This window comes from Genypterus blacodes, unplaced genomic scaffold, assembly GCF_046128005.1.
Source record: "Genypterus blacodes isolate CSIRO-AG114 ecotype Tasmania unplaced genomic scaffold, CSIRO-AGI_Gbla_v1 ptg000015l_1, whole genome shotgun sequence".
NCBI lineage: Eukaryota > Metazoa > Chordata > Actinopteri > Ophidiiformes > Ophidiidae > Genypterus > Genypterus blacodes.
The window spans coordinates 31,645-57,995 of record NW_027466829.1 but is presented as its reverse complement, the minus strand read 5'-3'; the positions used below and the strand labels follow the sequence as shown (position 1 = coordinate 57,995).

Below are 26,351 nucleotides of genomic sequence, written 5' to 3'. Positions count from 1 at the left end.
CTCAGTCAACCAAGAAAATATTAAATTGACATTGAGGGTTGTGTATTAGTTCTCCCTTGTGTGTATGAGGGTCACCAGGTTGAAACACTTGTCCACATTTGGGGCCTGTAAGTCCTGTTACGCTCATTTCAGAGGAAAATGCAGTCTAGCAGCATTACATTACATCCTTAAAGCACAAATGCTTATTACAAAAGTTGCAATATTGAGTTAAAATGCTTCTCAATTCCAAAGATTCGTTGTGCCATGCAACAACTCTAACTCAGATCACCATCTTCCACCATCCTTTGCTTCGATGTTGGCACGACACGTGTGCAGACTGAGATAATGACTCATTCTATCATTATCCTTTCAAGATGTTCCATTACGTGCAGCACAGAAAAAGACTACAGGGAGAAGGAAGCCATCAAGGTTGCCATCACCATCGACTGTGAGGCCGTGTTAAATAAAGCGTTGCAGAGGTTCAGGCCTTTCCTTGATTGCGATCCATACCACATCAATGCTGCAGCCTCTCCACAAACACCTTTGATTTCTCTTTCAGAAACAACTCCCACTGCCAATGCTAAAACTCATGGAACGAGCACCGGCACTGCCAGCCGATGATGTAACCACCACTATATGGATCCTTCTGCGGCAAGGCACCCTGTAATGGTAATGGTGCTACTCCTTGGGGATCGGTATTTGGCACATGCTTCCAATAACAAAGAAAAAAAAAATTCTGTCTGACAACTCCCTCCCGTCTTTGGTATGTAAATCCGATTAACCGGTGGAAAGGAAATGTTGAAAGCTTTCCTAGGCTGGTAGAGTTGGCACGGCAACCTTAGACCATCCTGAGAAGATTGGTTCCATCTGAGCCAGTGTTCAAAGTGACCCGACCCATGGCAGGACTCACCGCTGACCACGTATTATGTTTTGCTGTTGGCATTTTAGTTTTGGAGTGGACTGCAGCCATTTTCCTCCTTGCATTGCACTGCAGTCTCAGCTCATTTATGTCTTCCAATAATGCTACCAGTTCAGAATTGCTGTTGAATAGATAATTTGCTAAATAGTAGCAGGTGAGGCTTTGCTTTGATTTGATCCATCATAAGGCTTTAAGATTGAGATGTCATTGAGCAAAAACAGATTTAGTATGTTTGTGTGTGTTTGCCTGATCTGTTACTGATTGTTAAGCTGGACTGGACTGGATATAAACATGATGATGCTTGATAGCTGGGAATTATGTATGACAATTTAATAATATAGTATTAAACCATTATGAGGTAAGAAGGCTCACGTTGGATATAACAAAGCAATTTTCAATGATGCAACTGATGTTTGTCCATCTTGATTATTACAGTAACCGCTAAGTGAATAATATAGTATAACTGAGCACATCCTGTTTTAAAGTACACATAGTTGATGTTTTCAGGCTTGATTTAAAATTCTGTGACATGAAATATGTGTGTGTGTGGAGCCGTGTGACACCATAATGAGTTAAGCATAAATAGTGGGAGCCTGCATTCATTCATGAGCAGTGATATTGCCTGCCAAACAGCGAGGGGAGGTTTCGGGAGCCCACTCTAAGTGGAACTCCTTGCTAGGCTGGGCTGTAATCTGAAGCCAAAGAGAAGTTAGAGAGAGAGAGAGAGTGAGAGAGAGAGATGAGGGAAGAAACCGAGGGAACGAAAGTGAGAGAGAAAGAGAGCATGAGAGAGAGGGAGCGAGAGAGAGAGAGATGGAGGGAGGGAGGGGGAGGGCAGGACTGAAGGGCTGAGAGAAGGTGATGTCAGCTGAGTTCAGAAAGTAAACAGAGTTCCAGGCTGCAGCATGCTGTCTGCGGGACGGGGACTGCAGCTGGAGAAAACCAATGGGGGCACCCACACGATCCCCTGTGCCAGCACCCAAATGTCTGGGAAGGAGGGCTGGTTCCTCTTCATCTCCCTCTTCATCCTCATCTCCCTCCCCCATGGGACAGCCTGGCCCTACGGTAAGAGACCGGCACAGTAGACCTCTTTACCTTTGCTGTTCTTCTTTTCCCTCTCTCTGCCTGTTTTTCTCTGGTCTTTCTCTCACTCTCTCCGCCTGCGTCCTTTGTTCTCAAAAAGCCGGCATCAGCACTCTTTGCATCCTCTCTTGGCTCGTCTCCATTAAGAGCAGAGCAGTATTTAGCAAGACTTGTAAAAGAAGAGTCATAGAGAGATGTAAACACATTATTTTTTACAGAGGGGACAAAGAAAAACACCAGCCAGGGAGTTTTTAATCTCGGTATTTATTACTCTTTCCTTAGGAGATAAAGACTGATCCTGTGTTTGTTATGCTTAATGGTTGTGTGATCTTTCATTTGAGATAAAAGTTAGATTGTTTTGAAACTTAGTTTGGATGTTGTCACACATTCCTTGAGGTAAAGTGAGGCGATTTAAGTCCTAATAGCACTGTTTAGACTCTGGCACTTGTTCCTCTTTTGTGCCAGACATGCTCTTTAAACGTTAAAGAGCTTCTCGGCTGAGTCCTTATTTGTCCTCCATCTTCGTCTCTGCCTGTTTACCACCGAGCCTCCACTCGAACTGCTGCAGGAAGACGTGAGTCATGTTTGAGTCAATCATGCTGTCCACGGTAATGTGAATACCACACATAGTCTCCAGGACTTCTCACCAAAACTCACGACCTCTGTCTGCTTCCACAGACAGAGTTTGTAATGTTTGTGTCGAAGCGCGATGATTAAGACAGTTCCCTCGGGCAGATTTGCCTGCTGTGTTGTTCCCAGCTGACTCAGCTTTTAGCGCTGCTTATTTCATAATCGTGTTTAATCAGCTGATGATGGACGATTCCTTTTCAGCTATATAATGTTTCAGAAGGATAGAGTGCTTTTTCAGTTCAAATACCTAGAAGTGAGGTTCTAGGAAATCCTGTCTTTGTGTATAAATGTTGAAGTAGTATGAGTGTGTGCCGGCGTCTGTGTTTTCGTGTCCCCACCTGAAAAACCTGGCGAGGTTTTCTATGACCTATGTAAGGATTTGACATTCTTTCCTGTTATGGTGCCTCCACCCACCTGAAGATGTCCTGTCCTTTTGACACACTTCCCTCTGTCCAGCCCAGTGATCCTCCTGCTGTGTTGGGAGGTCACTGGAGCTGCAAAGACTAAAGGTGGAGCAGTGTAGAAGGAAAAAAGGAGTGGAAAGAGAAACTTCCTAAGGTTGAGGATAAAAGCAGCCGGCAATTGGACATTTGGAGAAATATCATATCAGGAGTTCACTCTAAGTTGAGGAGGTGCACGTTTACATCTCAGACTCCTGTGTGACCTACATTCCGCTGCGTCTACATACCGTCTCACCAAAGCGCATAATAGATTGATACAGTGTTTTATTGGCTTTGTCGGTTTTTAGTTTATTTAAAGCAACGTACAGGATGACCGCCGGGATCTACGCTTGGGATCTGGCTTCATTCAACGCTGCACAATGCCCACAGAGATTCCCTGGGGAATTCCCAGTGCCATGATAGCTAAATCTTTCAGACCTCAAAATACCAGACAGCTGCTGTGGGCAGTGAGCGAAAGGAATCACACACTCAGATACATGCACACACGTGCTCGCAGAGTAGACTATAAAAACAACTGTTTTCCATGATACATCAGTGTCAAATAACCTCCATTTTATCACTAGGAAACTATTTATTCAGCAGCGGGTTCATACTGAGTAAGGAGCTTATTCAACCTGAACAGTACTGAGATCAAAACAACCACAGCTTCAACAATTACCATAGAGTTCAATCAGCACTTTGCAAATGTAAGATTTGTCGTATTGGATTACATTTGGATTGTACAAGTGTAAGGAATAATCCGATATCTATTATGGCAAGTATTGGAAGTTGTAATCCATATGCTGCAGATAAGGTTGTATATAGCAGATTGATTACATCCAAAAGACATAAACTCTGCAGATCATCTGGAACCTGACGGGAACAGAAATATAGCCTGTGTCAGAAAAAGGCTGTGTGATGAATGTTGGCGTTCATGTTGAAGTCATCTCAAGCTTTTATTGGGTCAGCGCGCTCTGCTCCAACTGCATTGTCTGCAGCTGTCTATCTTAGCAGGGAGTTCAAAATACCGGAGCTGCAGCTTTGAAAGTGGTGTGTGGTGAGACGGGGCTCAGGCTGATAACAGCGGTGAGGCAAGGAAACCAGAGATTACACTGATCTTAGTGTCACACATAGCTGGATGCCAGTTGTCTCTCTGATAGCATTTGGAGGTGGAATTAGAGTCGCACCGTAGAAGTAATCCGAGAAATTAGTGTGTGTGGCTGCAAAAGCGCACAGGGGCAAAAATCAATGCTAATGTAAGAACACAAACACAAATGCAGAGGCTGACCTTGGACTTTAATTGCAAATCAACCCCTCTCTCACACACACGCACACGCACACGCACACGCACACGCAAACAAACACACACACACACTTACACACATGCTTTGGGAGCAGGTTTATTACTAAATGTCACTTCCAGGGTCAAAATGTAACAACATTTTGAAAGCAGTGGATCATTTTCTGATGGCTTTACAGAACATTGTGGTATTGTTTTTGTATTGTGTTGAGTCACATACACTTAGAACAAACAACATGGAGATGAATCCTCAGATGTACAGTAGAAGCTCGTGATCCAAGTTGTTTTTTGTGCTGATGTGCAGATAGAAACATGCTGCGTGTGCTGATGTTTAGTCGCAGGTGTTACCATGCCTCTTCCTCCCTCACTTGCCCTTTTCTGCCGTCAGCATCCACACATTTCACATTTCACACAATCTAAACCTTAAACATGCCTGCGCGCAGCAAGAATGACTCAAAACTGTAACTGTAACTGTATGAAAACTTTTCCGTCCGTGACAGAGTTAAGAGAGAACAGCAGGATATTGGGCCAGCGGGGCAGTAAAGTCGGCCACAAGGTCACCGCTATCACCATAATCCCTGGAGGAAACTGGGAGAAGCTCTGCAACTACTTCACTGCCCACAGTAATAATGATGTCACTCTCTGGATCCACATCAAAGAGGCGCAGTTAAGACGTGCACGCTAACCACCTATACACCCGGATGGCTCGCGACTGGGCGGGGGTGCTTTGCGATTTCACTAGGCGACAGGGTGTCTGTTGTGATGCCTGTGTTACTGCTGCTTTCTTGACATGCATGTTAAGGAGTACATTTAAGAGCTCAACATCTGGAATGGAAAAAGCAGATACTACTTACATAAGACCAGAAAGCCAAACAACCCACGCAAGAAATCTGCACACTTAGCTACAGGACCGGGGGAGAAAAAGCATTTGGATCTGTGGCTTCATGCCAGCAATCTTCTCTTACACACACACACACAAACACACACAGACACCATTTACTGTGGGGACACAGCAGAGCACGTTAATATCAGAGCAGGTTGGATGGTAATTTGCTAAAAATAGCCACGAGGCAAACTTGCAGAGCAAAACGTGTTATCAATGAACATCCGCCTGGTTACCAGCCTGTCAACAGTCAACACTGCCAGTCTCTGTATTAGTCATAGCTTTGACAGAGTTTGGGATTGAATTACACGCAACAGAAGGAAAAATTATGATTTGAGTGTCTGTGCTACATTTTCAGATAAACTTAATCAGTGTTGATGTTTGCATACAATTAAATATTTAGGTCTAAATGAAACTTATAAGGACATGACATTGACAGATTTATAACTGAACCCGTAAAGGTCAAACGTTTATACTCACTGTATCACACTGTACCCTCATTTGTACCTCACTCTGGTACACAGGCACTTCCACACCTGTTAGCACCTTCTTAAACACTGACTGCTGTAAAATCACACTTAAAATTATTACTATCCAAGCTGTAGTTACCTGCAGGTGTTGACCTGGAAGCCTCACAGATGTGTCTTTATAAGGCAGCGAGGTCGTCGTGTGCAACGGATAACCTCTGACAAACAAGGCCAAAGCCAAAGCGCTGTTGACGAGAGAGGCTCATGTTCAAGAAAAATAAAGATGCATTCCAGTATTTGTCCACCACAGGGGGAGAAACCTCAGAGTCACACACATAACAGCTTTATCAGCAGAGCTGCAGCTCAACAAACTGAAGCCACTCTGTGTAAACACAGAAAACACAACCGCCTGTGTTTGTTAACCTCAAAGAGGAACATCAGCAGCTGAGGAGGCGAATTAAATATCTCTGTAGAAATCTGGAGATGACACGTTGTCATGTATTGATGAGGGTAACGAACACAGGGTAACACTTCTCTATCAAAGGAGAAGACACTCAGTGGGGAACAATGTAATAGCATTACCAGGGCCACGTGACCCTTTCATGTTTATGTCCTATAAATCAGGATTTACAGTCTCTGCAGCCACTGGTCTGCACAAACCACTGCGAGGAAGCAGTAAAGCTGTCCCATAAGGAGAGGAGATGGTGTTAGGACCTCTCAATCCCCATGTCTCACACCTTTCAATCCCCTAACACTCATCGGGGGATACTGCTTTCATCCAGTCTGTAACTAATAGCAGCGGTGTCAAGCCTAAATGGTAAAGCTGACCAATAATAATGCAGAATATGACTGAAGTCCAGTCCTCTGACAACATAAAGCCTCTGTCTGACATCATTTGCATCACACCGTGACTATAACACCAGTCATCGTTCTTCAGAATTTAGTTACTTCCAGCTGCTAATAATGCATGCGAGGGAGAGCAGAGCAGAGTTTGCAGTAAGTCACTGGCTAAGGCTACTGTAATCAAACAATTAGCAGCTTCTAAACATCACTTGCTCCATAATTGTTTCTATTTTTACAGAAATATACAAAGGAGATCAACATTTAGGTGCTGAATCATTCTTGTTCAGATTTCAGACTCTCTTTCTTGCTGCAGTTGGGATAGATTCCGTGCCACTGTCGTAACGTCTGTTCATACTTATACTTATGATCTCTGTCTTTTGCGCTGTGGCCTTTTCACCGCTCAAAAAAAATGTTTATAAACAGCCCTGCCATGCCCATACCAGGGATGATTGTGGGGCTTGCACTTGCTCAGAGGAAATCCACAAAAATGACAATGTAAAGCGAAACAATGAGCTTTCCTCCTTTCAAGTACCAGAGAAGCAAATCGAGCCAAACAAAACAAAGCCAGAAGTCTTGATTAAAAGCAACTTGGTTGAGAGGTTGTAACTGTACATACTGTATATTTTTACCATATGAAGCAACCGTGCACAACATTCTACAGTATGTTCTCAGTGTCACGGCATGGATGTTGTGCAAAGAAACCGGCATTTATGTGGCTTGTGGGTCTGAAAGAATCTGAGCAAAGTTTAATCATAATCCTGAGGTTTGTTATGTATCATGACAGCGATGCGCAGAGTGACCTCATACTGTCACTTCCTTGCTAAACAGGCCTAATTGGTTAATTCATGAATCCAAGCTCAGTTGGAACTCTGACAAAACGATAAATAAGCCCGACAAATTACAAAGGAATCACAGAAATCCAGATGATGGCCACACATCTTCGAAGCGCCATCATCATGCAGAAACTGCTCTTACAAACCTACGTAAAGTTGACCCAGAGGTTTGCTTAATGTCAGTGTGATGTACTGAAGTGTGTCTTCTGCAGCAGAAGGGTGCTGGCAAAGAGGAAGGTCATTGAGTGGCTGGAGTGATGTGCAATTTATCATAGCGTTCATGTTGAAGGGCAGAAGGAAAGTCTCGCTACATTCCAAGACATCTGCTCTTCTCCTCTCCAGCCTCCACCGTGCATCTCTTTGCGTGCGTTGTGTATTTTCTGAAAGTCTGATTCTTTCGCGGTTTCGTAACAACCCTTACGAATGGAATCCGCTTGCAAGTGTGTGTTGTAAGTTTCCCCAGCATGTTTGGGAAGATCAGATAGAGGTGAAGGGGTGAGGGAACATTGCAGACATGGCAGGAGGTTATGAGCAAAATGCAGCAATGTCAATGAGCCAAACTCAAAGAGAAGCTTCGCTTAGTTTCACTGTCCACATACGCCGCAAGAAGAATTCCACTTGTTTCTGGTTTCGGCTTCGAAATCTGGTTACATAATCAAGACTGAAATATCCTTGAATCATTGGTTTCCTTTCCAATTTAACGTGGATTTAATGGATAAAACCCTAAGAGAGCAGGGAACATAATTTGTTTACATTTGCACTCATGAAGCACTTTTAATAATTCAATCCTGTTTTCCATGACAATGACTTGACCACTGTGGTATGAGTTAATGATGTCTTGGGTAATAAACTAAGAGAAAACACATTACTGAGCAGAGAGAACATTTAATCGACTAAGACAACTGACTTGTGGTCCTCTAAAGTGAAGGTTGCAACCATATGGTAGTGCTAAGAACTCAGAGGCCAGCATGCAGGCAAGAGCATGCAACGTGGATAAACACACACACACACAAGCTCACCAGAATCCTTCCACAGTCTGGCCTATGCTGACCCACAGCGACTCACTTTTTCCCCTTTTCCTCCAAGTTTGACTCATCTTCCTCTGTACACGTATGCAAGACCGACTTCGCAAAGCAATGATGTCCTGTGTGTTTGTTAAAGTGACAGTGCTGCGATAATGTTACTGACCCCGAATTGTCCTCTCCTCCAGATTACAGGTATTTGTACAATCACTGCCCGGGCCCGGAGTGGAATGTTATGTGCAGGGGCTGTTGTGAGTATGATGTGATCCGCTGTAAATGCCCCCTACAGGGGACTCCGGTGGGCTACGCCGTGCCCTGCTGCCGCAACGCCATCAACGAGTGTGACCCCTGCATCATACATCCAGGTATTCAGTTCATCATCCATCATCATCCAGCCTTTCCTTTACAGATTGAGCTTGACGTTCAGTTTGAGTTGCCTTGTTTATGGTATTTTTCTTCCATTTCCTTGGATAGAATAAATATTTAGCAGAGTGGAGAATTGTCTTTATAAAGTGTGAATCATTGTGTTATATTCTGTGTTTCTTTCCACCTTTGGATCTGGTCTTTGTCTAATATTTGCCTTGTGCAGCCTGCCTGCCCACTGCACAGCTGTTTGCACTGTAGCGTGGCAATCTGTGCAATCGAAAAGTCTGAAAATAACTTTATTTGCGTCGGGTCTGCTGTGTTTCCAGGCCAGTTTAACATTGGCTCTTCCTATTGGATTACTGGCAGAGTCCTCTTGCATTGGCAAGAATAAAGGAGGCTAGAATCACGCATTTGGAACTTTGATTTAGGAATGAAATCGGACCTGTGCGTGCTTTTGTGCACATATGAGCTCATCATGTGTGAGTAAAATATGGACATACACATGAGACTGTAACCACACAGGGAGATCTGCACACAAGAGGCTCAGGCTGATTTCTGTGGTGTTATTTTCCTACATGCCATCCAGCTACAGCATATACGTGTTTCATGTGCTCATGGTTTCTTTTATGGGGGGAAAAAAACAGATGTTCAGAAACAAATGGATACCTGTACATCACATTTTACTGTAAAACACTGAAATATGTACCTCAAGCCTGCACTCATAAATCCCCTCGCACATTTGTTGTCAGCGTTCATACCCCCATACTTGTACGGGGCTCTTCCCTCCCCTTAGTGCCTGTTAAACGTCTGCGCCCCTGGACACAGTAACCTTTAAGTGAAAATCCATACTCTCAGGAAACCATTTTTGAAGTTTTTCTTCGTATTTCTATTTCAGGAAAGAGTATGTGTGTGTGTGTATGCGTTTAGGAGAGGAAGAGCGTAATGAGTTTAGCAGGGCTGATGTCGAAGAAACCCAGCAGGGGTCAGGTGAAGTCGGGCCGTACGGTTCAAGCTGTAAGAGGAAACTCATAGCGCTTTAGAGAAACAGAAACAGTTCTTTTTTTTACTGTCTGTCCACTCCTGTCTCTCCCCCTCATTCACCCTGTGCTTGTTTCTGTCTTTCTCCAGGTTGTAGCATATTTGAGAACTGTAAACGCTGTAACAATGGCACATGGGGCCCCAGGGATGACTTTTTCATTAATGGCAAATACTGTGCTGAGTGTCGGCCTGGATGGTCCGGTGGAGACTGCATGAGTGAGTAGAATTCAGCCTCCTCTTCTTACCGACTAGTAGATCCTACACGGCTTTAATGTAAACTATAAATACCACACACAATGAAATGAATACTGTATTCAATGTTCTATTTTCCGTATGATTTATCTTCATCTGGGACAACTATACCAGCTTTGGAATACTGCCATTTATCCAGTAGGTTTTCCATGAGGAGCTGAAATGAAAAGTCAGGAAGACTCAGGAATCCCTATAAAACCATTTAATAAGTTACATTTGGACACTGATTGTAAACTTGCTGAAAATACAAATATTCCGCCTTGGGGCCAACAAGCATGTTTGATTTAGTGCAGAAACCTGGCCAGCTGCTGAATGATGCTGTCGCTCCATAGGTTTATGCTTCTTCATGTTTGCAGGTTTTTTCCATACTGATGTTTTTACAGTGGCTTTGGAAACACAAATGTAATTGCTTTTGGTTTGAATGGCAAAAACATAAAACAAAAATGCACTAAAAATAATAATTTAACCGCAATTAACAGCCTTTAAAATGTTAAGAGCGCCACAGTTTCTCCACCACTCTCCCCACATGGAATTTCTTTGTGTGTGTGTTGCAGAGTGTGGGGGTGTGATCCGCAAACGGCAGGGCCACTTGGTTCTGGAGAGTTATCCCAATAACGCTCGCTGTGAGTGGACCATTCAGGTGGACCGGCCCTTCACCATTGATCTCAGGTATCATCAATCTATCTAATCTATTACACTGCCTGATTACAATTGCTACCATCAGCAATCCCAAACTGCCCCTTCCACACCGCTTACATATGAGCAAGTGGTACATTTGTGGTAAGGAGTTTGCCCATCGCCTCACTTTGCTGCCTATACATGCGATGCACTGCGTCTTCAGAACCAAGATGAACACACGACATCACAAAGAGCCGGTAGCTTCTGTTTAGTTTACAAGCCTCCACTCCAAAGCTCTGATATCAATTTGAGCCAGACCATTTGTCAGACCACGACACGATCATATAAACACACCCAATAGTCTGACGAAGACTTTATTAATCCGCAAAGCTTCAGTTAAAAGCCTGAAATGTATAAATGGCTCCATTACTCACATTCAGATTTTATTTGACAATTTAAAACCACTTTTTAACAACATACATTTGGAGATTATGGCTGGCATCAATGTTAATCTCTGCCATAATATAACTTTTAGCTCGCTAGTGGTTGGCCAAAGCTGTAGTAACCAGCTAAACTCGTTGGACAAAAGTGAACGCAAGAGAACAACTCTGCACTTTCCTCATGATTAAGATCTCATACGGAAAAACTTACAACATACACATCTTTATAAAGGATAAGTTGAAGTTCAGCGTTTGTATTTTTTGTCTTATTTTTTGCTGATGGTGGTTAAAAGTCAAATTGACTTGTTGCCAAAAAAAACTTGGAGCTGAAGCCAAAATCCACCCGTCAAGCTCCGGCTGACACCCTTGAAGTGAATGGATGATCGGGCCATGACACCTCCACATCATTTATTAAGTTCTCTTTTTTCCAAAATTCCACGCCTGCCGGCCCCATTTGCACCCGTGTCTGTATGCAATTTGGCACTCAATTCCATAGATATACAGTAAATGGTATTAGGTCGTACAGTACAGTTCTAAACAAATGCTTATACCATCTGAAAGCTGTAAATAATACAGAAAATCAATTCAAGTCAACTTTGCATTTCAATATTGTTTTATTTGATTTGGTCCCTTTATCGTCCATCTGTGATAGTTATTAATGACTGGCCCACTTACGTCACATTTCCATTCAGTTGTGATGTTTCTGCAAGATGTATGGCATGAGCCGCTGGCAGAAACTATAGCAACGTTTGGAAACCGCAACTTTTTTCACGCAATAATCTTGTGTGTTAAATGTCTATTTCTGTCATTTTGTCCATAACACACACACTTTATTACAGGAAGGCACATATACAGGCTTCTTACAGGACAAAACAGCCATATAACCACATTCAGGCCAACTGTGCAGTGGTTAAAAGTTTTATTTGTGTGCACAAAACACATTTAATGATTCCAAGTATACTATTTTCTAACGATATATAAAATTCTGCTTTAAAAAAGAGTTGTGAAGTGTGACAAGAACAGACAGCAGGAGCCAAATTTGGGCTGTGATGACAAATGTCAGTGCAGTTACAGTTTATAATTCAATGTCATTTATATAACCATCATGAAGTAAATTCAACAAAAACCTTTGATGAAATAGTCCTGACGTACTCAGGAATGGACAAATGGAAAATCATGAGTCTTGATCTGAGAGTCTGAGGAATGACTGGCAAAGGTTTCCTGTCTCTCTCTCGCTTCACTCTTATGGGTCAAAGTAAAGCGTGGAAAGTAACTGCATACACTTACCCAAGTCTGATACTTTAAGTGCAGTTTGGAGATACTTGTACTTTTTCTTGCTTATTTCCATTTTGTCTTGATTTGTACTTCTTGCCATTCTGCACCTCTTTTCTGGGTGTGATTCTTGTAGCTTTTACGCCCGTTATTTTTATCTAGCAGCTGTGGTTAATCTTTAAATGTTAACAAACCGATAATAGATTTGCTGAATTATACCTGGCATTAATTGCTGGGAGCAGCCTGAGGGCTTTTGGAAAAGGATAAAACCAGAGGACTTGTCGCCATGCCAACATCACCGATATAATCACTAAATTGGTCCTTCATGTCCATTTCAATGTCAAAAACCTACTAGATTAAATCTGGCAAGGCTGAAATAAGCAATGAGAGGCCTTTGTGGTTTGTTTTTTTTCTCTTTTTCAGCTGCCAGTTCTTTCAACGTCACATTCAGACATTAAACCAAACAGCTCACCAACTGAAATGACTGGACACATTTTTTATCATTTATTACAATCACTTTAATCTCATTAAAACAGTCCCTGAAGGCATCATCCTGGCTGGTCTGATTGCACATTGGGAATGTTTACAAATACAAAGACATGTCTCCATATTTTGGACCAATATAATCAATCATCAAACCATTTTTTGGTAAACAACCTTGTGGAATCAACAATTTTCCTCAGAAAAACATGTTTATGCAGGATTCATGCATGACATTTTACCATATCAACTGTTGCATGGTAATTTCCAAGATTGCACATTTTGTGACTTGTATTTTGGAAAATAGCTTAAATCTTCAAAAATACTGTTATGTTGTTGTTTTGATACTGATCTAGGTTCATGATGGTGAGTCTGGAGTCTCACCCTTCTTGCCGCTATGACTATGTGGAGGTCCGAGATGGCGACAGCATCAACTCACGCGTTATAGCGCGAATCTGTGGGAACAACAGACCTGCTCCCATTCAGAGCTCTGGCAACTCTATGCACATCATGTTTGTCTCTGATGGCTACAAGAACTTTGATGGTTTCTTTGCCACGTTCCAGGAAAGCTCAGGTAGGTGAAAACACAACAAGAAGTAAAGAATATTAAGGAAATTCAAATGGTGTTTGTTGTGTGAAGTCAATAGCTTTAATAAAGGCTTGTAAATAAAAGGTTTTGTGTGTCTATTTGTGCGTATTTGCAGCTTGCAGCTCCTCTCCTTGCCTACATGATGGGACCTGTATCCTGGACACTTCCTACTCTTACCACTGTGCCTGTCTGGCTGGCTACACAGGCAAGCAGTGTGAACACGGTGAGTGTCTGCAATTTGTAATGGAAAAGTCTCGACAATGTTATAACATGAAGTGTGATTAGGCAGCAACAGAGAAAGAAGATAAAGATGATTTATGGGATTCTAATCACAGGAAGAATGAATGAGTCGTACTTGAATTTTCCATCTCGAAACCCCAATTAAAAACAAATGTCCGACATACTTACCAAATCTGATCATCGTTTTCGTAAGTCTGAGATAGAAATCAGACACACCTCAATATGACAAACCCCTAGAGAATTTGTGCAGCGTTTGACCTCTTCCTCTAAGCCGTTTGTATTTGCCCAAAAGCAGCAGGCAGTGATTCACCGTCACAAGGGATCTGTCTGTGGTTTGGATTGGTTTCAGGCCAGCTGCCTTCCTTTTCTCTGTCCTGGTCCTGTCTTTGTTGTTGGCCTGTCAGCTGTACAGAAAATATGTTTAAGTGTCAACAGATGGATTAGGAATCCAAATGACCACTTATGTTGTATGGATGCAAGATATTAAAGATCATTTAACACCTCTTGTGTTAATGTGCGTTGCTATACATAGGCACAATAAGTGTGAGGCATAGACAGAACAAATCAAGCACAGCTTAAGGACAAAGGAAAACAAAAGAGAAGGGTTTCTTTGATTTGTTACGATTGGATAATGTAACAATTTAGCTTTTCCCAAGATGCCCACCTTTAAGTTTCTGTTTTTATCTTTATGGTCACTTTCCACTGAGCTCTACTTCATGTCATGTGGGGTTGCTGCTCCCTCAGGGTGCGGTCCCAGTACCCACAAGGTCTTTTATTTATGGGTGTCTGGACCCTAACTCGTGTTTTTGTAACCAATACACCTCCCATAAGAACTTGCGAAAACAGACTCCCTTAGAAACCCACTCATGTTTTCCTTGTGGTGTCATTTTCAGGCCTAAATTCAAGCCTATAAAATGAACGGTTAAACAATTGTACTTCTATAATGTAAACCAGGCTTCCCTATTAGAGGAGACACCCATAAAATGCAGTCGTTTCATTCCACACAATATACATTCATCTGTATTCCCACAGCTGCAGATTTAACAGAAGACAGAAACAATAATGCCAATGTTCGACTTTTTTTTGGGAGGGTAAACATATTTTTCATTTCGCCCCAGTGGCAGCGGGAGAATTTTAAGTATGAACTTGACATCAGATGTAATTCACGGTGCTACAAATCAAAACTGTCATCGGTTCTAAGCTTGAGTTAAACTCATTCTGCATGAAAGGATCTAACACAATAGTCAGATAGGAAATCATTTCCCTCTCTGTCTCTTTCTTTCCTCCTCTCTGACGTTCACTCTGGCATAATTTAATCCGTCCAATCTGTTTTAGAGCGTAGTGTTAAATATAGTTTCCGAGGCATTAACTAAAGGAATTGCAATTCACTTATTATGCATAGCGTCCTCACTTACATTCCACCCAGACCCATCTCATTATACAGACAGAGAGGAATGCAATTTACAAGGGCGGAGGACAGGAAGAGACAGTCATTTTAACTTCCTCATGATGCCCACAGCACCTACGGGCGTTTGGGCTTTTACTTCAGCATACAAAGGGGTTCAGATCAAGTTCACTTTTGCACATTTGAATGTCCCATTGCATTCCACAATTGCTTAAAGTTTGAAATGCCAAAATGCTAAAACACAAAGATTATAGGGAGGGATCCTTGCTTTTTGAGCTATGATGGATGAGACCCAACATGGAGTCAGAAACATAACAAAAGCTCACACACAAGAGCCCTGTGGGGGTATGATCACTGCAGCATTACCACACACTCACACCCATCCAGTTGTGTGTGTTAGTGAGTGAATGAGCTCCACTCTGCGCCGCATATGGCCGAACATTTATGGGTGCATGTGTAGTTTTCACCCTATATATTAGCAGTACACACAGCCGCATGTGGAAAGGATCAGGTGAGCGTTCATGTATGATATGTATGCGAGGCACAGCATGCTTACTTACACAATATCCTTCTGCATTTGGTTATCGTATACTGCAATTCACACATACATTATAAATCTCTGTCTACTACAACACTTCATAAAATGTACTTTTACAGCAGTGGAAAGTCGAACAGTTTTAAATAAAGGCTCTTTTATTGTATCTATTTCTTTACAAGCCATGTGTGAAAGTCTTGTTGTGAAGTGTTCACACATTCATGTCATGGTGGGAACAATTACGCAATAACACACTACATTAATAAGCCTTTAGGTTTCATTCGCTGCCTTTAAAGAACCGGGTGTTCTTAACTGGCAATTAAGATGCAGAAAACGAGTTTAGGAGTGGTGAATTTGGTTCGTGAGCTTCCGTTGTAATCTTCTCCGCAAACGATGTCGTCATTGCACCATGTGGTTGTGTGGTCTTTTACTGCTTGTGAGGTGCAATGAACTGGTGTGTGAGGAAAACCTCTTAAACCTTCGTATATCCCACTGATTGTCCGTTCTTTGACAGCCATGTAAGAAACAAAAACAAAAGACTGCACCTATTTATATCTTAACTGTGCCCATCTCTATTTTCACACAGTGGTGGGATGCCGCAGGCCTCCAGTGCCCACCCATGGTTCCACAGAAGGTGTGTTCTATCACTCGGGTGCACGCATCACTTTCCGTTGCGATCCTGGGTTTGAGCTGCGGGGTTTTCGTTCTGCCATCTGCCTGAGCGATGGCACCTGGAGTGCACCGGCCCCGCAATGTGGTAAGAGAATTGAAGTTTGTGTTGGGAAGACATATGTGATTCATCTGGTTGTCTCTGGCATTCACACTCCCCGAGAGATGACAGAGCAGTGATTTAGAGGACATAACACGGCTCAGTAGCGTGCCTTCAGGTGGAAATAAAACATGACTCTAATTTTAAAAAGAAAAGCTTTTAAGAGATGCAATGTTTGACCATTTTTAGAATGAGTGTGGCAAAGGAATATTCACACAATGCACGCAGCGGCTGTCCTTCTTCCATTTTTCATAAACCACAGCCTTTCAAGACCAACTCATGTAAAAACAAAATAAAGAAAGCATAGCCGCACTTGGCCAGAAGTTGCTCCAGCTAGGAAGAACTCACAGTGAGTTTGGGTTCAGACCGGCCCTCTCTGGCTTCAGTCAACCCAACAGTTAGCTGGGACGCAAGATTTACTAACCCAGCGATGAGCTCATGCATATAAAAGAGGTGGGGATGTTACAAAAACACAAACAAATCCAAGTGCAATAGAGTTTAACGTAAGATTGATGTTTGAAATCAGCTCACTGCAGTCACACCCAGGAGGTTCTGTTTTCAGTCAAGATGTCCATCCGTCTCTGTCTCTGTCTTGGCAGGACATCTCTAAAAGATACAGACAGACTTCATTTAAACTTGGTGGGTAGGTTAGGTTTGATTCAGGAAGAAGAAGAAGAAGAACACCCGTTTTCAATGCCAGTGCCCGTGGAGCAGGTTGGGGTTCGGTGCTTTGCTCAAGGGCACCTCAGCAGTGCCCTGGAGGCAAACTGGCAATTCTTCAGCTGCCAGTCCACATTTTTGGTCCACAGGAGACTCGAACAGGCTACCCACCGGTTCCCAAGCCAAGTCCCTTGATGAGCCTGATGGTGGCGCTGTAATAAGCATGTTTATGTTGGGCATCATCATTTTGAATTGTATGCCATAAAGTTAAAATTGCTTAAATTGCATAGTTTTAATTTCTCTTCATGGTTTATTTGTGATGAGCTGGGTGAGTACATGAGTACATTCCATCTATAAGTCAGCCACATCTTTGGTGTTTGTTACATTGAGACAGAAGTTGGTTGGAGCTTGAATCATTTTTGTGACATCATCTTTTTAAACCACTCATCCCCCCACGGTTTTAAATTCAGCAAAACAAAATGTTATCCCTCTGATAAATACGTGTCATTTGTAGCTCACAGAACACAGGTAAATGTGCTAAACTGAGAAATATTTCACTAATTAAGTAATTAATGGAATGTTTGTGTACCCTGGTCTGAACATGGAAACTGTGTCTTGGCAAAGAAAAGGTTGGAAAATACTGGAGTCAAATGAAAAGTGGTCTATTTGCAGCATTTACAAGCCTGAATTGTTTTGTTCCCTTTCCAGTGCCAGTGGAAAGAGTGTGTGTCCTCCCACCCAAGCCAACACATGGGGACCACTTCTTGGTGTATGGACCCAATGATGTCCTCATAGCCCTGCAGTACCTGTGTTACCAGCCGTACGAGCTCAGTGGCATCTCACAGCGAACGTGTCTCCCAAACAACACCTGGAGTGGATCTCCTCCTGTCTGTACCAAAGGTCAGAGAGTCTGGAATTGATGTATCGCTCTTATTGTGTCTTTAATGGCTAAGGGACAAATGCATTGGCGTGAAATGAAAGTCAGTGAAACGAAAATGTGACCGGTTCAGTCTGACTCGTTGGGTTCCACTGACAATTCAGTAACTGTCCTTTTTTTTATGTGTCTTTATCCTCAGTCAACAACACGCTCACTGAACCAGAACAGGACAAAGAAAAGCCCAAAGAGACAGAAAAGGACGAAGAAACAGACATATACAGTGACAAAGATAAAGGTGAAGATAATACCACTGGGAAAACAGAAAGTGGGGGAGGGAATGAGACAGAGAGTGGACACAGAAACACAACAGCAGTCGTCACAGATGATAAATATACTAGTACCACACCTGGAAATACCTTGGATAAAGCAGAAGCAGAGGAAGGAAACACCGGGTCAGAGAAACCGACTGTACGCAGCAGAGATGAAATGGATAATGAAAGCACAGACAAAAACCTAAACACAGTTGAAAACAAAGAGCCTGAAGTGGAAAAACCACCAGAGAGAAAAGATGGCAAGCCAGACGCAGACCTGGGCAAAGATGGGACTCAGGAGACAACGGTTATCACAGAAATAGTGTTGTTGAAAGAAAAAGGACAAGGGGAGAAGGAGAGGAAAGAGGAGCAGGTGAATGGGAAAAGAGGTCAGGACAAATTAGGTCCCAACGACACCAAACTGAGGACGGTGCCATCCGAGCGGGAGAACACGGTGGAGATATTCGAGCTGGAGACGACGGAGAACAACACAATCACCTATGTTACCAGTGATGTAACGAAGGGGAATAACAGCATAGAGTCCACGGAGCAAGGGAGGAGAATCAACCCCAACAGAGGAAACGTCACCGAGTACACTTTGTACAGAGCAGGAGGGGCGGAAAACTGGAAACCGACTGAGAAACCGACGATTAAAGAGGACAAAACAAAGGAGAGGCAGGAGAAAGAGAAGGAGAAGGAAAAAGAGAAAGAAGGCAACCAAAGCATCATTGGTAGGACACTCATTGTAGTTAAAGTTGACTAAAATAAGCCGTCTCTCACCTGGGCCTCCATCTTCACCCTCATTATTCCCTGTCCCTCCCTCCTCTAGGTCTGAAGTGTCCACCTCTTCCGCGTCTCTACCACGGTTACCATCGCGTGGTGCCGGGGCTGGAACCTGAGACAGTGGAGTTCATCTGTAACCACTCCTATGCGCTCAACGGTGACGCCCGCCGGGTTTGCCAGCCAGACGCTACCTGGGGCGGCAAGCAACCGTTATGTGTACGAGGTAATGCACTCCAGATTACAAACACAAATACATGCAGACATAAAAGGCACTTAGGTCATCCATTCAACAAGCTCTGTTCAAATCATAACAGCTGGCTCACTACAGGTACTAATTGGGCTTTGGCATGTATGTACGTGTGTGTGTGTGTTGTCCTCATGTACGTGTGTTTGTGTTTGCAGCATGTCGTGAGCCCAAGGTGTCAGAGCTGGTGAGACAGAGAATACTGCCACCTCAGACTCCATCCAGGTATATAAAGTAAATGTTGATGATGATGATGTAGTGGTCTTGGGATTGGAGGATTTAAAAGGTGTCGTTCAATTTATGCAGGTTACTTTTCTTGCCAACACATTTCAAAACGAATCACTCTCTCCTCTGTCTCTCTCTTCAGAAAGACGCCGGTGCACAAGCTCTACTCTTCAGCTCTGGGCCGGCAGCTCCAGTCTGACAGTCCCACCAAAGGCCCTCAGGTGCTCTCCCAGCTCCCTCAGGGCTTCCACCATCTCTACACACACATTGAGTACGAGTGTGCGTCTCCATTCTACCAACACTCAGGCAGCGCTCGCCGTACTTGCTTGAAAACTGGGAAATGGAGCGGGCGACATGTCTCCTGTTCACCAGGTGAGGGCAGCAGATGACTATTATTTTCCTGACCCTGGCACTACGCATCACACACACACACGCAGACACATCGTAGTGCGTACATCGACCCCCTCTTGTGATGAGTGAATGCAGACTAAATATGTGGACTCTCACCACACATGTTGTTTTTGTGCAGACATTTATCTGATGAGGGAATGTTAACAAACTCCCCTAAGGCTCCACGTTGTGCAGCAGCATGTTCTTTGCTTCATCTCTCTCCATTCCTGCCAGATTGTTAGTCCCTGAACCCTGACTATAAACACCAACAGCTGACATTTAGCTCAGTCAGATACCATGACGAAGACGTTCTACAGGCTGTAATGGAATGTCCAACATTTTTAACTTTTTAAAAAAGCCATGTCTCCTTTCCTTTCAACAAAAACAAACATTAGTTGTTAAATTGGTGTCTCCAAAACAAAGGATGAACTCGTCATCCCGTTCAAAGGCCTTAATGGAGGTTGAGGATCCAGTAAGTGCTTCATTCTTCTGTTCATTTTCCAACTGGATTTGTTTGTGGGGAAGAAAATGGCTTCAATGTTTTCAACAGAGGATCTTTTCATCACCCAGTTTCCTCATCACCATTCAGACTAAGTCCTTTTTAACCACATATCCAAAATCAAGACACAGTGAGAAGTGATCTGAAGACTCTATCATGTTAGTTTGTTCCTCGCTCGTCAAATATGTTGTAATCCCCCAGGTATGGAAGCATACGAGTCCAGGAGATGTCAGTGATGGATCATGAGAATGTTCTGTTTTTTGGAATTCAGTGTGCTAAGGATCCTTCTGCAGAATGAAATATTTTCCGTTTTGACTGTTTCATTGGTTGCCACAGGCTCCAGGATCCAGGATGTAAAAACCTGTAAACCTGTCTAAAAATCAGTCCCACGCCTCCAAGTTGAATCAGTTTCAATGCACGTGTAGTTTTCTCTTGTCCTTACTTCCTGTCCTCTTGATCACTGCCTGTCCCACTCTGTCTCTCTCTCTCATCCTGCCACCTTTGCTTTGGCAGTGTGTGGGAAGCATCCAACCTTTGACCCAGAGAGGCCGTCGGAGGCTCACTGGCCTTGGCTGGCAGCCATCTACCGCCGTTCAACCAATGGAGCTGAGACCAAGGTAACCAAGGCAGACAGCCAGGCAGAGTCCCTGAAGAAGGATGGCGGAGCAGGAACTGGCATCCACACTCAGGCTTCTGACTGGCAGCTGGTGTGCAGCGGGGCTTTAATCAACCAAAGAAGTATTGTGGTTGCAGCCCACTGTGTGACACGGCTGGGGAAGGTGTATCCTCTGGATCCAGCTAAGATCAAAGTGGTGGTTGGGAAGCATTACCGTGACGACCACAGGGAAAATAAAGGTCTTCAACATCTGAGGGTGAGATAATAGTGATGTTGTGTTTGAGTCATTCCTAAAGTTTCATTCAGTAATCTCATATAAAGTGTATGTATACATATGTTCATACATTTCTTTTTTCTTTAGGTGGCTTCCATTGCCGTTCATCCAAACTACGACCCCAATATTCTGGACTCGGACATGGCTGTGATTAAGTTACTAGACAAAGCACGGGTTGGGGAGCGAGTCTTACCCGTGTGTCTCTCTCACAGCCAGGAAGGAGAGGCCATCTCTGATCACGGCCTCGTTACGGGCTGGTCCCCGCTATCTGATCCGAGTTTAGGTGCTGATGAAAAAGCCAGGGTGGGGCTTGTGCACCTTGCTGATGTAGTGCCGTGTGAGCAGCAGTACGCTCGTAATGGCGTGCCAGTCAGTGTTACAGACAACATGCTTTGTGGCAGCCAGAAGCCTGATTATGGACCATCTAACATCTGTCCCTCGGACACTGGGGGTATCCTTGTCCTCCCTGCTGCCTCAGTAAACAGTGCCAGTGACATTCAGAACCCATCTCACAGTCTTACACAGAAGCAGAGGGGACACAAAGGGATGTGGAGACTATTGGGACTGGTGAGTTTTGGTTATGACCAAGGAGAGTGTGATCCTGACCTCTACACTGTCTATACACGTGTAGCCAACTTCAAAGACTGGATAGAGAGCAATATGAAATAATAAAACTACTACCTTCTGTCTGTCTCAAGCCGTCTCCCTCTATGCTTTTGAAAGTATTTTACTGCCTTTACTGTGTATCTTACCGTTGTCTTTACTTTACTGGGACTCAGGATGGCACAGCGGGTCGATTCCCGTTGCCTGTTCAAATATTGTTGAGCAAGGCACTCAACCTCTAACTGCTTCTGATGTGCAGATTGGCTCCTTGCATGGTCTGCCTCTGCCAACAGTGTGTGAATGGGTGAATGTGAGGTTATTGTAAAGCGCTTTGGATAAAAGCACTATATAAGTACAGTCCATTGACTTTCTGACAGACCTCTGTCTGAAATCTTTTTCCTCTTCACTTTTTAGTCTCATGTACAAGAGTAGTTTCCCTACTAAATACAGAGGCGACACTGGACAACACAACTGTATGACATACTAACACAATAGATGAGTTGGGCATTGAGATTACAGACTTGAAAATAACCAGAAAACCATTTTAACCCATCCAGGTGATGATGGCTGTACTTAAGTCTTTGTATATACAGTATGTTGTAATGTACTGAATCAGTCTGTTCATATGAAACCAGAGATGTACATATTATGTGGAAAATCATACAAATTCTGTTTTTAATTAAAGACAATGTGATAATGGTTAAACACAAACCTTGTGTTATTGATTCATTTGTATTAATTGTAGTGTGAAGTTCCATCATTGTCCTTGTGTATATACTGTACAATACATTTTATGTATGTCAAGCACGCGGTTGGCTTGAGCTATGAATTTAAATGAATCCAGGTCAGTGCAACCACAAACTCAGCACATTATTCACAGATCAAATCCCTCCTCTGTGCTCAAATTAAATCAATTGCTTCAATTCTGAGCCCCCTCCCCTCCCCCCTCCCCCTGCTCAGGAGAGGAAGATATTGCAGTTCGCACAGATCTCCACAAGGGGGCAATAAATACATGATGATGATGATGATGATGATTATGATTATGTATGTTTTTCTGTAAACAAACAATTCAAAGGGGTGCAAATAATTTCATAGTTCTGATTTATCATCAAATCTATGCCTGTGATAATATTGCCCTCAGTCTTTGTGACTCTTCTCTCTTTAGAGCAGCACAGTGGTGCCACGATTCACACCGTTGCTTTACAGCAAGATAGTCTTGGTTCAACGCTCTGCTGGCCCTGGTCCATTCTATGCAGCTGACAAGTTTACACACGAAAGTGCAAGATCAAAAAAATAAAAACAACTATACAACAAGGCCTGATTGTGAGTTACCCTTTTAAAACAAGATGGAGACTGTCCACATGGTATGATATGAATGATCACATCATGTTTGGTTAGGTGTTCATCATTTTAAATTTCTCATAATTTGTCACTGTCACATTTGAACATTCAGTTTCATTGGTTCTTTTTTTAAAAATGATTATTATTGCTTATTAAAACATTATAAATTATAAAATGATCTTTGTCCTTAAGAAACCCAGGCCTTTAAAACACTTTGGAATGCAATTGGAATGCAAAGCTGCTACAGTGTGTGTTCCACTCTACAGGAACAACCGTGAAAGACTTTCTGTCTTTCTTCTCCCCGTTAACTGGAATTAAACAAGAGCTTAGTATCGTCCCACGTTTTACCAGAGGAGAGTTTGTTCCACTTGGGCTGGGAGATGGTCTGTTCACAGGCCCTGGTAAGCTCATAGGGCATCATCAATAGAGAAATGGGCAACACTGAAACAAAACCTGATTAGTCTGGGAACAGAAATATAACCCCGAGCAAAGTACCTGGATAATAAGGAGAAAATACTAGCATGAGAACTCCAGTTTGGGCTTGAGAGGCAGAGGGGCAAAATACTTAACTCACACACACTCTTTGCATTTCAGTCCCGTTTAGACTCCGAGACCCACAGTGCTTTGTTGTCAGTGCAAAAAAGGAAGAACCGGCTGGATGAGAACACTTTGGTATTAAAGGGCCGTTTATTAAAAAAATCTTCTCAGGAGGAAAGTAAAATTAAAAAATGTTCAAACGGACTGGAGACTCCAGAAGTCTCACATAAAGTGTATTATAATGTTTATGACCTTCATATCTGCTTTAACCGTTCCCCCACCCAGGGATTTGGCTGTGATTAAGGAAAATAGAATATTTCTCATCATTCATTTGCCTGGTGGTGAGACGCTGAGATGTTTGGCCAGGTGGCACTTTGGCACAAACTCAACCAACCTTATTTTTTTTAATACCTACATTGCATAATACCTTAACAATAAGGATGTTTAAGTGAAATTAAATCAAGCATTGATACAATGAAACAGAATATTGAAAAGTATACAAATGTACTCGCTGCCCTTTCATTTCCCCATAGTGACAGTTTCCTAAACAAGCTGTAAGAATGGACTGAACAACAAACAACAAAGGTGGAAAAGTTCACACCTGTCTGTACAAGTTACACCTTTAACCAAGAACTCTCTTTGCCCCTTTCTCCCTTTTTTTTAAAGCAAAATTCCATCAAATGCCCCTTTGACCTTGCTCTCGTAGCATGTCTCAACACTTCTGCTTGCAGCCTTTGGACTGGATCAAATTGGAGGTAGAGTGGTGCGTAACCTATTCTTTCATTATCCTCAAGAGTTGTTGAGCCACCCATAAAAGTGGTAGGCGGTTCCAGCTTTACTCCCACGCTTTTGACTGGCTGTAGGGAAAAATGGAGGCTTAGCTATGGAAGAACAGTTGAGTATGAAATGTTGGTTGTAAAATATCATAACAAGGACTTACTTTAACTTCTGAACTGATGGTGTACATCTCTCTGTATGGGTGCAGAACAGAAACCAGGCAAACCCATTGGTATAGCACCTATGTGACAGGGTTCTCTCCACGTCTTTAAACAGAACTGATAACTTCCTCTTCAATGTCTGAAGCTATATTATTGCTTTCCACATTAACAAAACTCTGTCACAGTTCAGAAAATACAACTGAACCCAAAAGCAAAACCCAGGAGAAAGATTCAAACATAAAGACTCTTTTCAAATGGATGGATCATAATTGCCAGTGACAATATTTGTATATGACAATATTTATGGAGGAGTAAGTCATATACTTGTATAGTCCCTGTACTTTCTGTGGTGAATTTCCCCTTGGCACGCTCCCTTACAAGCCCCACAAAGAGTGATGACTGACGAACCTCCTCCAGACTGATCGATCCTCGCAGGAGGAAACCAAACACCTTCGCAATTAATATATGATGCCTCATTTTAAAATCACAATTTGACTTCCTTTCCCTGGCTTACTGCCTGGACTCTTTGAGTCATTTACCTCCAAACTACTAGGGAGGGAACCGGCTGCACAGGTGCCAGAAATTGATGAACAAACAGAACAAGTAGATATGATGAATTGAGATCACAAGGAAAACACCAACTACGTACAACACATTAGCAGAGCAGCTGATATGGATTCATTGATCAGGCCACACTAACCTAAGAATATCTAATAACGTTAAAGGAATATATCCTTTGAAGACATACACATGATATTTGAGGTTAGGTCACCAAAAAAGGTCACCAAAAACCTCAACACCTCCCTGGTGGCGATGAAATATGACCCCTATTTGATGTGATCTGGAAAGAAGGAGCTCCATCCATGAGACAAACAGCATGCTGGGGGAACTGATAGCTTGGAACGCTTTGGACATACTGAGTGGTGCAGTCTTGTTTAATTTTCACTGAATATTCACTCCAGTCCTGATTAGGGGGTAATTTTTCTCTGATCACTACAGAGCAAATCCAACAGACGCAGTGCAGCCATCACTGGAATACAAGGAGTTCAGTCTATAGGGTCTCCAATTAAACGGATCAACATCATCAAAGACAGAACAGGAGAGCTTAGAGAGAAGCTTTCAATCTTCATGTATTCAAAAAGGAAAGGTTTTAGGTAGAAATAAAAAGCGGCAAATCGAGAACAGGAAGACGTTCATTATGTCCAGAGTGAAACCATGTATAGATTTGACTTGAATATGTTGTGAAACTGGCTAGAATCACTTTTTTTTAATTGTAGTAATGATTGCATAACTATTGTTTATGTCTCATACCCAATCAGAGACAGGAACAATGCAGAGAGACTAGTTAGAAACACCCCCCAATGCAATCCAGTCTCACTAGCAATTCAAGTATGATTGCATACATTTAAGGTGATTTATTACCGCAGTTGAGTTGTGCTGCATGGCAATTCACAATACTGTTTGGTACATTACAGTGATTGTATATACAGTATGTGATCCTATGTGACTTTGGTCAAATCTCATCAACTAAATGTCTGACAACGTAAAAGCAACAATGTAAGGGGAGAAAGACGATGGAACATTCTCAACACCATTCCATGAGAACGGGTTCACAACAGAACATACTGTAAAATCAGACTACATGTGTGG

The 26,351-nt window shown here is 42.8% G+C and overlaps 1 protein-coding gene across 1 annotated transcript; it reads left to right on the top strand.

Moving 5' to 3' along the window:
• Nucleotides 1-1,533: 1,533 nt before the first annotated feature.
• Nucleotides 1,534-22,596, top strand: pamr1b (peptidase domain containing associated with muscle regeneration 1b). The gene is made up of 14 exons (XM_076140673.1): nt 1,534-1,963; nt 8,588-8,764; nt 9,894-10,019; nt 10,610-10,724; nt 13,222-13,439; nt 13,570-13,677; nt 16,221-16,391; nt 17,772-17,963; nt 18,140-18,982; nt 19,081-19,257; nt 19,437-19,503; nt 19,646-19,875; nt 20,906-21,264; nt 21,370-22,596. Exons 1-14 carry the CDS (start codon nt 1,804-1,806, stop codon nt 21,949-21,951), a joined length of 3,525 nt encoding a protein of 1,174 aa, XP_075996788.1. The 5' UTR covers nt 1,534-1,803; the 3' UTR covers nt 21,952-22,596.
• The last annotated feature ends 3,755 nt before the right edge of the window (nt 22,597-26,351 follow it).

What these genes read in the sequence shown, in the direction of transcription:
- pamr1b (XM_076140673.1), top strand. Translation starts at nt 1,804, where the DNA reads ATGCTGTCTGCGGGACGGGGACTGCAGCTGGAGAAAACCAATGGGGGC. An exon ending in CACGTTCCAGGAAAGCTCAG is followed by an intron (nt 13,440 to 13,569) that starts GTAGGTGAAAAC and finishes GCGTATTTGCAG; the next exon opens with CTTGCAGCTCCTCTCCTTGC. An exon ending in TCCTCCTGTCTGTACCAAAG is followed by an intron (nt 17,964 to 18,139) that starts GTCAGAGAGTCT and finishes CTTTATCCTCAG; the next exon opens with TCAACAACACGCTCACTGAA.